General features: G+C 38.1%; 1 protein-coding gene across 2 annotated transcripts in view; it reads left to right on the forward strand.

The window, feature by feature from the left end:
- The first annotated feature begins 3,582 nt into the window (after positions 1 to 3,582).
- The window catches only part of Pcdhb1 (protocadherin beta 1), a 29,693-nt gene continuing 18,149 nt past the window's right edge, over positions 3,583 to 15,126 (forward strand). The window contains exon 1 of one of the 2 annotated variants that reach the window (XM_006996101.4): positions 3,583 to 5,660. In XM_006996101.4, the coding sequence (XP_006996163.3) occupies positions 3,609 to 5,660 (2,052 nt within the window). In that variant the 5' untranslated portion in view covers positions 3,583 to 3,608. Of the gene's footprint in view, positions 10,204 to 15,126 lie in introns of those variants that run through there. The other variant, XM_076555057.1, reaches the window with a different exon arrangement.

The raw sequence follows: 15,126 nt of genomic DNA on the forward strand, positions 1-15,126 counted from the left end.
CCAATATAAAGCAAAAATAGGACAATGGTTAGACTATATTTATTCTGCCTAGGGTTGTTGATCTTTAAAGATTTGTAGTCAATAATATTTAGAAAAATATGGTAAAAACTTCTTTATTGAGAATGCTAAATAGCATGCTTTTTATTTGCTCTGTAAAAATGGATTGAGGGTTTTCTCTGAAGACATATATTGACTAGGTATAAACGTGTCTCTTTTGATTATCCAGGATTTAAATTCACAATATTACAGGCAGACTTTTATTCCCTGCCTGGCAGTTTCCAAATAATCTACATGGCGACTATATATTAGTTACAAATACGTGGCCTATATCTCAGGCTTATTACTAACTAGCTCTTACAACTTAACCCATTTCTATTCATCTACATTCTGCCATGTGGCATTGCCTCTCTTTCATCTGGCACTTCCTGTTTCCTCTCCACATCTGGCTGATGTCTCCTCTGACTCCACCCTTCTTCTTCCCAGCATGCTCTCTGCTCCATAATCCTGCCTAGCTATCAGCCAATCAGCTCTTTATTAACCAATGAGAGTAATACATATTCATATTGTACAAAAAGATTGTTCTACAGCACAATATGTAAAACTACTACAAGTCAACAGGAAAAGGGCAAGAGAACTGAACTGGGTATCTTCCCCAAAGATACCCAGATATCTGAAAATACATTAAATAGTTAACAGTCGGGGACTAATAATGTGGCTCCATGGTAGAATGCTTTTTTTTGTTAAATGCAAAATCCCAGTACTGCAAAAAATGAGGTTAATAACCAGAGAAACAAAACTTAAGCAGTGAGTTAGGAACACATACATTTAACCAGCATGACAAAATTTTAGAAGACTAGGAATACAAAGCACTAGAGCTTAAGTGCAGTTTGTTCCCTCAGAATTCAAGCTGATATTTAATCCCCATTACGAGGTTTTATAAGGTGGGAGCAAGCTCGGACTTTTAGGAAGTTCTTGTATCTCAAAATTGGGTCTACTATAAAGTTTAGGTCTCTTTTACACGCCCTGCCAAGGGTAGCAGGAAGGCCATCTCTAGAATGGTTCCTTAATCTTGGACTTGAATCATGGCACAAAATAAAGCTATTTTAAAAATAAATTACCCTATAATATTGTGTTATTAGCACTAGACAAAGACACGAGACATTGCATATAATTTGAACAATTAGTGGCTACTCTGCTGATGACTTTACAAATTGTTACAACTTCTTAGCAGTTTGTCATTACAATGTAAAACTGAAAATGAAAATGCACTGTGATATCAGTGTCACTTCTAGGTAGACACTCTGTCCACTAGATCTGTGTACATACACACAAAGTGACATGAATATTTATGTAATAATTTTTGATTAAATTTATAATAATAAAATGAACAATTGAACTTGGGTACAATTATACTGAAAAAGATAAAAGCAGTCCTTAATATCTAGGAGCTGGGTTAATGTAGATAAGTCATAACATTTTCCTGTTGAACAAAAACAATTTCATAGAACACTTAGACAAGGCTACTCGGTGATGGTGATGGATCAGGGGAAAGAGCACAATATAATCATTCCACAAACAGACAAAAAAGAATATTAGTCAATCCATTCATAAAATGCCTTTCTAGACTGCAAATATTGGTAACTGTGGCTTACTTGCCAATGGCGTTGTTTCCTTACTCATTTCTTATATTCTACATATGATTATTAATTTACTCAACATGTAATTAACTTCACTTATGACAGCAGCTAATCCAGATCAAATCCTACTTCAAATCTCTCTTAAATCACCCAACACTAAGTCACAAATCACATGTCCTTTATAGTAGCTTCTTAGTGATGCTCCCCGTGTTTCCTGGGATGTGTAGTTTTCATTGTTGTAATATCAGTAAATGCAACTTAATTTAGAAACAGCAGGATTTCTGGTGATAATGGAAATGAATGAACACCACCAATTTCATATTCAGATAAATAGTCAAGAAACTAGTGTCAAAGGATCCTTTAGCACATAGTTTATATAGAGTTTTAAGGAAAGGAGAAAGAAAAAGAATTTAGGGGTGTACATTTGCACCAGGTGTTAAGATAACTGATAGAGATCAAAGAGTCTGTTAATGATATCAGAATATTAACGTTTTGTATATTTTACTATTTTTTGAGACAGGCTTTCATGTACCCTGGGATGACCTTGAAATCACTATGTATAGCAGCCAGTGCTGGCTTAATAGCTCTGGTCCTCTTGCCTCTGCCGCCTAAATGCTAGAATTACAGTCATGTTCCACCATGCTCAGCTTAAAAATTTTTGTGCTTTCTTCTTTCGTTCACTTTGCCTCCACTGAGAAATAGGTTTAGACTTCTCTTAAATGACAGAAGTCAGTTGTACAGCATCTAGGTTTTTAAATGCTAAGTACAAATGGAAAATGGAATACTTATAATAATCAGTAGGAGACAGTTTTAATTTAATGTTCCATTATTTGGGACCTTTGGTCTTTCTGATTGTTCGTTTGTTTACAGCACTGGGGATTGAAGCCCAGGCCTTGTGCATGTTAGGCAGGGCTGTACTGTTGAACTACAACCCCAGGGCCCAGGACCTTAGTTTATTCTTCTGTTTAAAAAAAAATTCAGGGAGAGGAGGATCAGATCTCATTTTCCTATTTTGGAATCTAAAGTCCTATATTTCTTTTTGTTTGATTTATCCACTATGTTACCCAGGAAACAGAGCAATATATTGACTAAATGTGTAGTTTTGGGGTCAGTCAAAACTACAGTGTATAAATATTTCTGTTTACAAAATCTCTCCTGTCACTTTCCTCATCTTTTAAGACAAAATATTGCCTTTCTTATAGGGTTGCTGCAAGATTACATTGACTATTGCATGTAAATCACAGTACTAGTTCATAGAAACCATGCCTGACCAATATTACTGCCTGACCAACAATCCTAAGAGACAAGCAGTCAGGTGCTTCCTCTGGGCTAAACAATGGATTTCTGCAAACCAAGAGATGTGTTCCTACTGGACCCTAGGTTCCTGAAGAATACCTGCCTGCTCGCTTTTCTTTTCTGTTTCCTCTCCTTCTATCCTTCCATATCCACAGCCCTGTCCTTTCCACCTCATCACCCCACGTGTCTCATTTGGGTTTCAGAGGACATTGCAGGATCCGTTCTCCTTTTTCTTCGTCTCTGTGGACTGTGGAAATGTAGCTTTAATTCGTGCTGTTTGTTCATTGCTTCAGTGGCCCCAGCCGATAGATAGTAGTGATCTCAGAGTGAGCGCATATCCTCCTTGGCTCCTCAATTCCCAAGGACTTTTTTCCTGAAAGGGAATTAACAGGGAGTCTACGGTTGCTGTAGCAACAAACTTCCAACCTCTACTCGACTCTCCGGAATGAGCACATACCTATTAATACGTTTAATGGCCTGGGGAATTAAGTTACTCAATGCAGATTGTCTTTCAAGTGCAAAACAGCTTACCTGGCTGCAAGGAGCCAGCCTTTGGTGGCGCTGCGGTTAGAGGCTAGTAATAGCAAAGCTGGTGTTTTGTGCAACCTGTTGGCATAAGTGAAAGCCAGCGTACCCCAGAGCTGGCGGCAGCTTCCGGGAGTGCACTTGTGAGGAATGATGGCAGCTGCGCGCAGAAAACCTTGGCAGAACAGGCAGGTGGGATCTCTTCTCTTTTTCTGGTGTGTGTCTGTGGGAGGCGCAGCCACCATCCGTTATTCGGTGGCGGAGGAGATGGAGAGCGGCTCATTTGTGGCTAACGTGGCTAAGGACCTGGGGCTGGAGGTGGGGAAGCTGGCCGAGCGCGGGGCGCGGCTGGTTGCCGAGGGCAACAAGTTGCATTTCCGGCTCCACCGCAAGACCGGAGATTTGTTCGTCAAGGAGAAACTGGATCGCGAGGCACTCTGTGGCAAAGCTGACCCATGCGTGCTGCACTTTGAAATTGTTCTGGCAGAGCCTCTGCAGTCCTTCCGTGTGGAAGTCAGAGTATTTGATATCAATGACAATGCCCCAGTTTTTCTAAACAAGGAGCCTCTTTTAAAGATTCCCGAGAGCACCCCTTTGGGTTCACGCTTTCCACTGCAGAGCGCCCAGGATCTAGACGTGGGACTCAATGGTCTCCAAAACTACACCCTGAGTGCAAACGCCTATTTCCACCTGCACACACGCTTCCGAAGCCATGGGCCCAAATATGCGGAACTTGTGCTGGATAATCCCCTGGATAGAGAGGAGCAGCCTGAAGTCAACTTGACCATTACAGCAGTGGATGGCGGGTCCCCTCCTAAGTCTGGCACTGCCAACATTCGAGTGGTTGTCCTGGACGTCAACGACCACGTGCCCCAGTTCTCTCGTCTGGTGTACCGCGCTCAGGTGCCAGAGAACAGCGACAACGGCTCTTTAGTGGTGGTGGTGACTGCCACGGACCTGGATGAGGGCACCAACAAGCAGATAACTTACTCTTTAGCTGAAAATCCGGAAGCAGTTCTCCAGACATTTCTTGTCGACTCGCAAACTGGAGAGGTACGACTCCGAGGGCCCCTAGATTTTGAAACCATAGAAACATATGACATTGACATTCAAGCTACAGATGGAGGGGGCCTTTCTGCCCACAGCAAAGTCTTGGTGGAAGTGGTGGATGTAAATGACAATCCTCCAGAAGTGACAGTCTCCTCAGTGTCTAGCCCTCTTCCTGAGGACTCTCCGCTCCAGACTGTAGTGGCCCTCTTCACTATCCGAGATCGGGATGTGCGAGTTGGAGGAAAAATCACCTGCTTCCTCAGAGAAGACTTGCCCTTTGTAGTCAAACACACATTCCGGAATTCTTACTCGCTGGTCACTGACAGAAGCTTGGATAGGGAGGATGTCTCTAGCTATAACATCACCCTCGTTGCTATGGATACTGGACCACCCAACCTGTCCACAGAGACTGTGATTGAAGTGCTAATATCAGACATAAATGACAATCCTCCGGTCTTTCAGGAGGACTCCTACATCTTGACTGTTCGTGAAAACAACAGCCCTGCCATTTTTATTGGCAAAGTCCACGCTGAGGACCTAGACGTGGGTGAAAATGCCCAGGTAACATATTCCTTGCTGCCTCCAAAGAGTGGAGATCTGTCAGTCTTTGCTTACATCTCCATAAATTCAGACAACGGAAAGCTCTACGCACTAAGAACCATGGATTATGAGGCCATCCAAGATTTTCAATTTGTGGTAAAGGCAACGGATGGGGGTTTTCTGTCACTGAGTAGCCAGGCTACTGTCAGAGTGGTTGTCCTCGATGACAATGACAATCGTCCGATGATCTTGTACCCACTGCAGAATGGCAGCTTGCCCTGCAACGACCTGGTACCCAGGTCTGCAGAGGCAGGTTACCTGGTGACCAAAGTGGTGGCTGTTGATGGTGACTCCGGGCAGAATTCTTGGCTTTCATACCATCTCCTTAAAGCCACTGACCTTGGGTTATTTTCTGTTCAGAGACAAAATGGGGAAATACGTACACTGAGGCAGATATCTGAGAGAGACCCGATGATGCAGAAACTGATCATTCTTGTTCAGGATCATGGCCAACCCGCTCTCTCCACTACCGCCTCACTCAACATCCTGCTGGTAGATGGCTTTTCAGAGCCTTACTTACAGTTCCAGGATCCATCCAAGCATTCTAGAAAGGTAAATCCAACCACAAAATATTTGGTCATTTCTCTGGCCGTGCTTTCTTTTCTTTTTCTCTTCTCTGTCACTGTGATTTTTGTTATACACCTCTACCAGAAGATTAAACACAGAGACAAACTCACGATTCAGGAGCACTTCTACGATGACTGTAATTTCCCTAACAATTTGGTGCAAGGAAGAGGCAATGGTTCCTTATCCCAGCCTTGCCCATATGATATGTGCTCAGCCACTGGAACTGGCAATAGTGAGTTCCGTTTTCTTAAGCGATTTATGCCCAATTTCCCTTTCCCCCATGCCCCTGGAGAGGCGAAAACAGAGGGTGATTCTAGTTTGCCTCCAGATTCTAAAAGAAATCGGCCTCAGGGTTCAGAGGGCCGTGCCCGGATAGGCGATGACTATATGTAATTCTGACTGACAGCCCGCACGAGAGAACAGAAACATGGTGTTATATAAGTCCATCGTCAAAGAGCTACCATCCTCACTGAAACAAGGATGGGAGTAGACTGCATCTCTGGTGGAAACAGGAGTGCCTAGTTTGGTAAAAATGGGAAACTCAGACTTAGGCTTAGCTTAGTAAAAAGCAAGTTTCCTGATACCTAGACTATTTATGCATTTGGAATTCTGTTAAAGAAATGTTACTTTGTGTATAAATTCTGCCTTTCCCTCTCTTGTGTGCTAGGCAAGAAAAGAAATGAACCATTTTTCATGTTACCCATGAAAGTTCACTGACCCTGGCCTGAGGAATACTTAGTTCCATGGGAAGAGTTGGTTATTTTACTTTTAAATCATCTTCCAGTAGAAAGTTATTTATGCATAGGGAAGAGAACTGGTTCTTAGCTCTGATTAAGAATTGAGTTTGCCTGAGAGTGGTGGTGCACTCCTCTAATTCCAGCACTCAGGAGGTAGAGTCAAGTGGATCTCTGTGAGTTCAAGGCCAGCCAGAACTATGCAGTAAGACCCTGTCTCCAAAAATTTTTGGCAGAGACATAATTTATTATTCAGAAATTTCTATATTTTGTACCTGACAAATAGAGATAATCTCTTAATCAACTTGCACCCATCATTTATAATCATAAAAATGCCCAGTAAATGATGATCCTTACTCACAGTGACAGAAAAGATGAAGATTTTAAAAAAGAATTTCATTTATTTGTAAATGTAGGAGCAGTTATAAAGCTAGAGTTCAGTCAAGAAATATTCCCCAGAATTATTAGTTATAGCTTCTTAAGGGTTATTTGGGGTCTTAGGCAGGTTTCAATTCTCTTTCATGTATATATATATATCCTTGCCTTATCAGAGAGTAGTTATTTGAATATAGGGAAATAATAAAGGTGGGTTAGGATATAAACAGGATACTTTTTGCTATAGTTAATTGGCTATAGAATATTTTACTTTAAATCATTTTATTTTAAATGATGTAGACGTTTTATATTTTAAACTATTTTGTAGTTTACAGAGAAATTATTTTAAAAAAAGCACCAGAGCCTGGGCAGCAGTGGTGCATGCCTTTAATCCCAGCACTCTGGAGGTAGATGCAGGTGGATCTCTGAGTTCAAGGATAGCCAGAGTGAATTCCAGGATAGCCAAATGTACCCAGAGAAACCATGTCTTGGAAAACAAAAAAAAGGCACAAAAAAGAAGTTCATTAATACCAGTGAAATGGCCTTAAGAGAAGCACTTTCAGGCAGCACCTGATTAGATGGCCGGCCCCTTTTCTCTCTGAGCACTCTGAGCTATCACTATAGCATAGTAAGTGTTGAAAGGGTCTATTTCTAATAGATCATGCATAAAATGAGGTGGAGTAGGGAAATATGTTAGGCTACTTTTAAAATACATGTTTTAAACCCTCATAAGCTTTTCTAGGTGCTCTCATTCTAAGATCATAGAAAAACTGACCCTGAAACGTTATTGTAGTTTGTGGACGCTAATGGTACTACTAACTATGCCTTGAAAGTCACTTTGCTTTAATGAGGTTGTAGCTTCGTTTTTAACCTTTCCTTTTAAGAAATGTGTGTGTCAATTTAGACTCAGTGAATCATGTCCTAGTTCCTTTTATACAAGAAGCGCAATATTTGTTTTTGTTTGTTTTCTGAGACAGGGTTTCTGTGTAGTCCAGGCTGTCCTGGAATTCACTCTGTAGACCAGGCTGACCTTGAACTCAGACTTGCCTCAGCTTCCCTGGGATTAAAAGTGTGTGCCACCATGCCTGGCTGAGGCACAATATTTGTATCTGGAATTCTGAGAGTAGAGGAATATTTCTTAAATATGCCATATCCTCTTCACTGATATAGTCTTCATTCTTAGATTTATGACTGATACCTGATGATACCATCTGGATGCTATTTGGTGGTCAGAATATATTAAACCTTAATGGTACTTTTTAAGTTCTTAGGGTATCACTGTTATAACCTATGAATACCTTCAATATATTATTTTATATTTTGAGAATAGATGAAATAAATACAAATAATGAATTTTTTTTTATTAATTCTAAATATTGTCCATGAGTTGAGTTATAATACTGTTCATGTGAAGTAAGTATCTTGGACAAATCAGAAGATCATTCAGTATATTTCACAATGTTCACACTTATATACATACATGAGCAGACACAATAGAGAGGAGACCTAGATTTGTCAACTTTTATCCTCATTAAATGAAATAAAATCTATCACTTTATATCATGATTATTTCATAAGGTAAATAATATTTTAATATAAAACAGTGAAACAATTTTGTGAAATAAAATACTTTTCAAGTTAAAATATGCTTTAATGGAAAATTTGCAAAAAATTTTCTTTTGATATTGCTTTACAAGCCATCACAAAGTAAAAGAACTGTTAATTTGGACCATAAGAAGACTGGGATTGCCTGTGGAATCGAGTGACTGGTCCACCTCAGACAATTCCCCCTTTTAAAAATTAGTGTCAGCCGGGTGGTGGTGGCACATGCCTTTAATCCCAGCACTCGGGAGGCAGAGGCAGGTGGATCTCTGTGAGTTCGAGGCCAGCCTCTACAGAGTGGGTTCCAGGAAAGGCGCAAAGCAACACAGAGAAACCCTGTCTCGAAAAACAAAACAAAACAAATTAGTGTCTATTAATTGTACAAAGTAATAGGGCTTTGCTGTTTCTCTACAGGCACACAATGTACTTGGGTCATTTTCGTGACTCTCTGTTACAACTGTCTTCCTCCTTTCCTTCTTTTCCCTTCTACATTTCTCTTTATTTTCACAACTTTCCCCCCAAATTCCACATATAAGAGAAAACATGTGATAAGTCACCTTTGTGAGACTTAACTTTCTTATTTATTATGGTGATCACCAGTTCCATTAACTTTCCTACAAATGACATAATTTTGTTCTTCTTAATGGCTGAATAAAGCCTCATTGTAGATTTATGCCAATTTTTCTTTTCTTTTTTTATTATTAAGAAATATTCTATTCATTTTACATATAAACCACAGATCCTCCTCTCCTCCCTCCTCCCACCCCCAGCCTTCCCCCACCAACTCACCCCCTTTTCCCACCTCCTCCAAGGCAAGGTCTCCATGGGGGTGAATTTTTCTTTATCTATTTATAGATAGGCGCTTAGTGTAATGCTATAGCTTGGTTATTATAAATAGTGCAGCTTTCAACAGGGGTTTGTAGATACTGATTTCCTTATTTTTGCTTTAAGCCAGTGAAAATGTTGTCACTGACAGATGGTTTAAGACCTGCTGGATTAAATAGCGATTTACTCTATTTTTTTTAAATTTGGATTCAAGTTCCCATAAGAATAACAATTGTACCTGGTAAACTAAAAACTAAGAACATTTCTTTATCAATTCAGATAGGCTGTGAGCTATCTATATTTGGACAGAACTTTATACATCAGTTGAGATTAAGTCCAAGTCTCCTTCAGAAAGTAAGATAAAGAATGTAAATCATGAGGACAATTCCTCTTACCAAAACATCAAATAATATCAGAAACACACCATGCATATGCAGAAATAATATGCAGAAATACAACTCAAAAACTTTGAAAAAAAAACTTTGAAGAGTGTCATGTACAAAAAGGCCATGATACATACTTTAGAAATTAGTACTATCTAGCTGGCTTAGGCAAATTGCCTCTGTTGCCTCTTTAATTTGGCATCTGTAAATCTACATTTATAATGGAAGTTTTAAGTCACAGAGAAACATCTAACACAGGATCCCATACTGCATTTAGTTGTTATGTTTTCTACATCTATAAGATATGTGTGGTTTCCAAGCCCGGCCCAGTCTTCCATGGCTTTAACATTTTTGAAGGGTTCCAGTTATTGGGAAGATGCCTATGAATTTGAGATTATTTCTATTTTTTATTATTAGATTGAAATTATGAATCAACTGGGAAGAATGCCACAGAAATGTTCTTGGCACTCTCCAGTGCATCAGAGTATCAGCAAGCACACAATGTAGATGTCATAACATTGTCTATAGTTTTTTGTTTTGTTTTGTTTTGTTTTGTTTTGTTTTGTTTTGTTTTGTTTTGTTCTGTTCTGTTCTGTTTTGTTTTGTTTTGTTTTGGAGACAGGGTTTCTCTGTGTAGTTTTGGAGCCTGTCCTGGAACTCACAGAGATCCACCTGGCTCTGCCTCCCGAGTGCTGGGATTAAAGGCGTGCACCACCACTGCCCAGCTAGCTATAGTATTTTTATTGTAAAACATATAAAACACAAAAATTCCTACATTTGTCTCTATGCAGTGTGCAAAGTTCAGTGGTGTCAAGGTGATGCTAATCTTTATTGTGTTAGCCAAGCTTCTCCATTGAAAGCTATTGTTTATCCATTTGTAACTATTACTTAGAGGAAGATACTTTGAAATTATACACATACCATGCTTCAGCTTCCACTAACTTCAGTATCCCATGCTGGATACTTACAGAAACAATATCTTGGTAGTCCAGTAGCCATTACTTTCTATTTTTCCAATTCTTTACTTCTTGTTAAGAAATACTTGTTACTTCTACATACTTAATTTGCTTTGGATACTTACTTAAATAAGTTATAACTCAATGACATCATTATCTATTTTGTTGTTTAGCAAATGGGTTTAGGTTAGTATTTAACAATGGAATTATCCACATAGAACACATTTTGACTAAAATTAGTATTTTAACCCTATATATTAGGTTGTTTTAATCAAGCATAAATTTCTTTTATCTTGTAAAGGCTTATTTGTGAGGAACATTTTAAGTATAAAGGAAAATACATTGAAATTACTTAAGGTTTTAATTATAGGTATAAAAATAGATGTTAAGTATAAAACATTAAAATTTATTATGCATACATATTTATATATTTATAAGCTATATAATAGAGATGCAATTTAAAATAGATTTATATGCTGAAATGAAATATATACACACATATATAAGAAATGGAATTCATCTATCTGGTTTTATGTAACACTTCTATAAATAAATAAATAAATAAATAAATAAATAACTTCCTTGTGTGTGTACTTTTTTATTCTTTTCTGCATAGATGAAATTTGTTTTATTGCTAGACACAGAACCTACCCACATATAACTTTCCATATAAATATTTTCTATAGAGTTGAGTATCCTCAAAGCATGTGACTAATTTGCATACTCTTCAATCTAAGTTTTATATAATCTCCCAAGGTGTATTGATTTCTAAAAACACTATGTGGATATGTGTTATGTTGATATAACACTGAGTTATGTCACTGAGTTATGTCACTGTTAAGAAGTGACATAAGAAACACTCCCTTGTCAAGACGATGGGATAAATATATGCTTCTGTGCACCAGGCTTCTGTGACATGCTTAGAAAACATAAATGTTAAAAATGTAACAGAGACTTAAGATGGTGGACAGTGATGAAACCCTTGGATTTCTGAGCTTTAGCGTGAGAATCTGGCATTGGCTGCTATTAAGAAGGTTGATGTCTAAAACCAAATGTTCTCTGTGAAAGAAAGAATAAAAATTACAGTCACTGCTTAGGGTCAGAATCTAGAGTGCATCTACCATTATGAAGTTGAAAAACTACTGCTAAAAGATTCTTGAAGCTATTCATCAGCATTTTGCATTTAGACACTAGAAAACACAGACATGGCCTCCAGACTGTACTACACTCTGAGGCTTACAAGCTCAACAAACCATCTGTACTATTACTTGTTAGATAGAAGCCCAAAATTATTACTATAAGACCTAACCCTTGGCCATACTCAGGTAACCTAGGATGAAAACAGAAGTGAGAAGAGGAAGGAAAAAGAAGACAGTAGTTTTTGAAAGTATCAATCAAAATAAGATAGTTTAAAACACTTGTGGAAATGAATAAATAATATTTTGAAACAAAAATTCAGAATAAAATAAAAGTATATGGGTAAAAATACAACCAATACAACTTTTAGAAATGAGACATATTCATTCTAATAAAACTTTAGCAGATGGCATACAATTAGGTTGGGACCTATTGAAAAACAAATCAGTCAGGCTCAGCAGGGTGGCACACTTGGGAGGCAGAGGCAGGTGGGTCTCTGTGAGTTAGAGGCCAGGCTGGTCTCAGAGGGAGTCCCAAGACAGCCAGTGCTAAACAGAGAAGTCCTGTCTCAAAAAAAACCCCAAACAACTCAACCAAAACAAACAAATAAAAAACTAAAACAAAAACAAACCAGTCAACTGGTACTAACCGAAGAACACAACAACAACAAGGTAAAATTTGTGGGGGAATAGTCAAAACACATTACAGTTATCTATTATTATATATTCTTCAAAGTTTCATATAATCTCCCAATCTGTATTTAGTAAAAATCCACTAAAATTTAAGACAACAAAACAGCCATTTTATCATATAGGCCAAACTGAAGTTCCAGAAATCGGTAATGCAGGAAACAACAGAGGAAAGTTAATATCAAATCTGGTTCTTGTCAATAGGGCAAGTTTGTGTGCATTACAGAATCTCTACTTCAATATTAGTTAAAAAGAACCATATGTCAAATATTATAGAGTTTATGAAATAATGGCAAACCCCTAAGAAAATTTCAGTGAAGCTGAAGGCTATCTCAGACTGGTCTCCTAAGGCTTGGTGGTGGCTGCTGCCTGGGAAGGAGAAGAATTCATCACATATGTTGCATGGCAAATTAAAAATAAACTATTTACCTTTGCTTTTGGACAACCAATACCTGTGTCCTGGAAACAAGTGACAGTTTAAGTTGCAGGTCAAGATCTACATTAAATAATTATAGATTGACTAGACGGGCATTTGTTCTCCCTCTTTCTTCTCTCAAACTCTATAGTTGGTGAGTTACAATTTACAGTAACCATAAGGTTTGTCTTCTTTGGAAAGGGTATATGGTAGTTGAGGTCCAAACCAGAAGAGTTGTGTGTGTGTGTGTGTGTGTGTGTGTGTGTGTGTGTGTGTGTGTGTGTGTGTTGTGCACATGCACATATCTACAGAAGCCAGAGTGTACTCTATGACTTTTGGTATTGGTTGTACTCTATGACTTTCTGCCTTATTCCTTAAGACAGTGTCTTTCCCTGAACCCAGAGCGAGGTTGGCTGCCAGCAAGCCTCTGTGATCCATGTCTCCATCCCCACAGCATGGGGTTACCTGTGCACATAGCCATAACCAGCTTTTTATCTGGGTGTTTGGATCCCAGCTCAGTTCCTCGTGCTTGTGTATCAAGTGCTCTTACCTGCTGCACCATTTCTCCAGTCCTGAAGAATTTCTTGATGAAGGAGTTATGAGACAGTAATGATTAACTGGGGTTCTCTGGTACCTGCTTATACCTTTCCATCTTAAAGCACATCTTCTCTCCTTTTATTAATCATATCTAAGCTACAAAGACATGTACCTCCTCCATATATGTATTTGTCAGAAAGAAGAGCTAATACCACTGACACTCAGTAACACTAGAAATCATACCTACATAAAAACAAACTATTACAGTTGTCATCTGAACTATTGTAACTGTTGACCGGATAAAAAAAAATAATGAACTTAATGAAAGAAATAAATTACATAAAAAGAACACATGATTTTAAGTAAAATATTAGTCCTAAAACTAATATTATTGAATATAAATGATAATGAGATAGATAATAGGTAAGGCTAAAGAGACATTCCAAAGATTGTTTTGGTAAATCTCTTTTAGAAGTTAGAAAAAATGAAGATATATAATAAAAGGTAAAATATACAGAAGATAAAAGAATGAGACTGCATTTAAAAAATATGTACTAGGAGAAGAAAAATACAAAAAGTGAGGAGAATTTTTTCCAGTTATATTGTAGCTTTTTCTTCAAGAATTCACATAATTCATTTTAATCATTTTCACCCCTCCCGAGCCCCCCAGATTTTACCCTCATTCCATACCCATCCAACTATATTTATTATTCCCCCCTCTTGTATCTCATTAAAAAAGAACAGGCTTCTAAGAGATAGCAACTAAACATGACAAAACAAAATATAATAAGATAAAACAAAAACCATCACATCAAGACTAGAGAAGGTAAACAGAAGAAAAAGAGCCCCAAGAGCAAGCACAAAAATCTGAGACCCACCTGTTCACATACTCAAGAGTGCCATAAAAATACTAGACTGAAAGTTATAATATATACATAGGGGCCCTTGTATAGATCTTGTAGGTTTGTGCTTGCTGCTTCAGTCTCTGAGTTCCTATGAGCCTTGCTCAGTTGATTCGGAGAGCCTTGTTCTCTTGGAGTCCTCTACCCCTCTGGCTCTTACACTTTTTCTGTTTCCTTTTCCATGGGGTTTCCTGAGCTCTGAGGGGAGGGATTTGATGGAGATGTCTCATTTAGAGCTGTGTGTTTCAAGGAATATCTCTTGAGAATTGCTTTTGAAGAAATAGTGGAAATAGATGTCTAAGTTATAAAGAATTTGAAAGAAGGCCTTTGATGAGAAAGTCTGTTGACTACAACAAAATAAGATGTAAAACAAGCCTCAGCAAATTGAATTATGAAGAAATTTAAGAATACCACTGACCCAGAGAAATAACATGTTTTATACAGAGAGGTAAGAATCAAACTGAAAACAGATTTCTCATTAGTGACATTGAGTACAAGAAAAATATAGAACTAGTTCCTAGAAAAGACTAACAAAAATAGCTACGCACCATTAAATCAGAACCCAGGCAGTTTCAGTGCTTGCTCACAAATAGTCAAACTTATAATGGGAATATTTCCAGATGCATAAAAAGAAAAATGGAGGAAACTTCTCTTGAAGATTCACTACCTGTCTTCTACCAGAGCAGTTCTGAAAGCAGCTTCACCTCTTCAGGGAATCTCCTGATTCCCGGCATTCATGAATTGGGAGAAACATACATAAGTTCAGTGACCAGAAAAATAAAAATACAATGCATAACTTGGAAATCAGAAAAAGAAAACCTTTCCTACTTAGTAGAAGTCAAGAAGGGAGCTTGAAAAATAACAAATACAGAAGTTGTAAATGTGATGAAAAATAA

The sequence above is a fragment of the Peromyscus maniculatus genome, chromosome 19 (genome assembly GCF_049852395.1).
Source record: "Peromyscus maniculatus bairdii isolate BWxNUB_F1_BW_parent chromosome 19, HU_Pman_BW_mat_3.1, whole genome shotgun sequence".
Taxonomy (NCBI): Eukaryota; Metazoa; Chordata; class Mammalia; order Rodentia; family Cricetidae; genus Peromyscus; species Peromyscus maniculatus.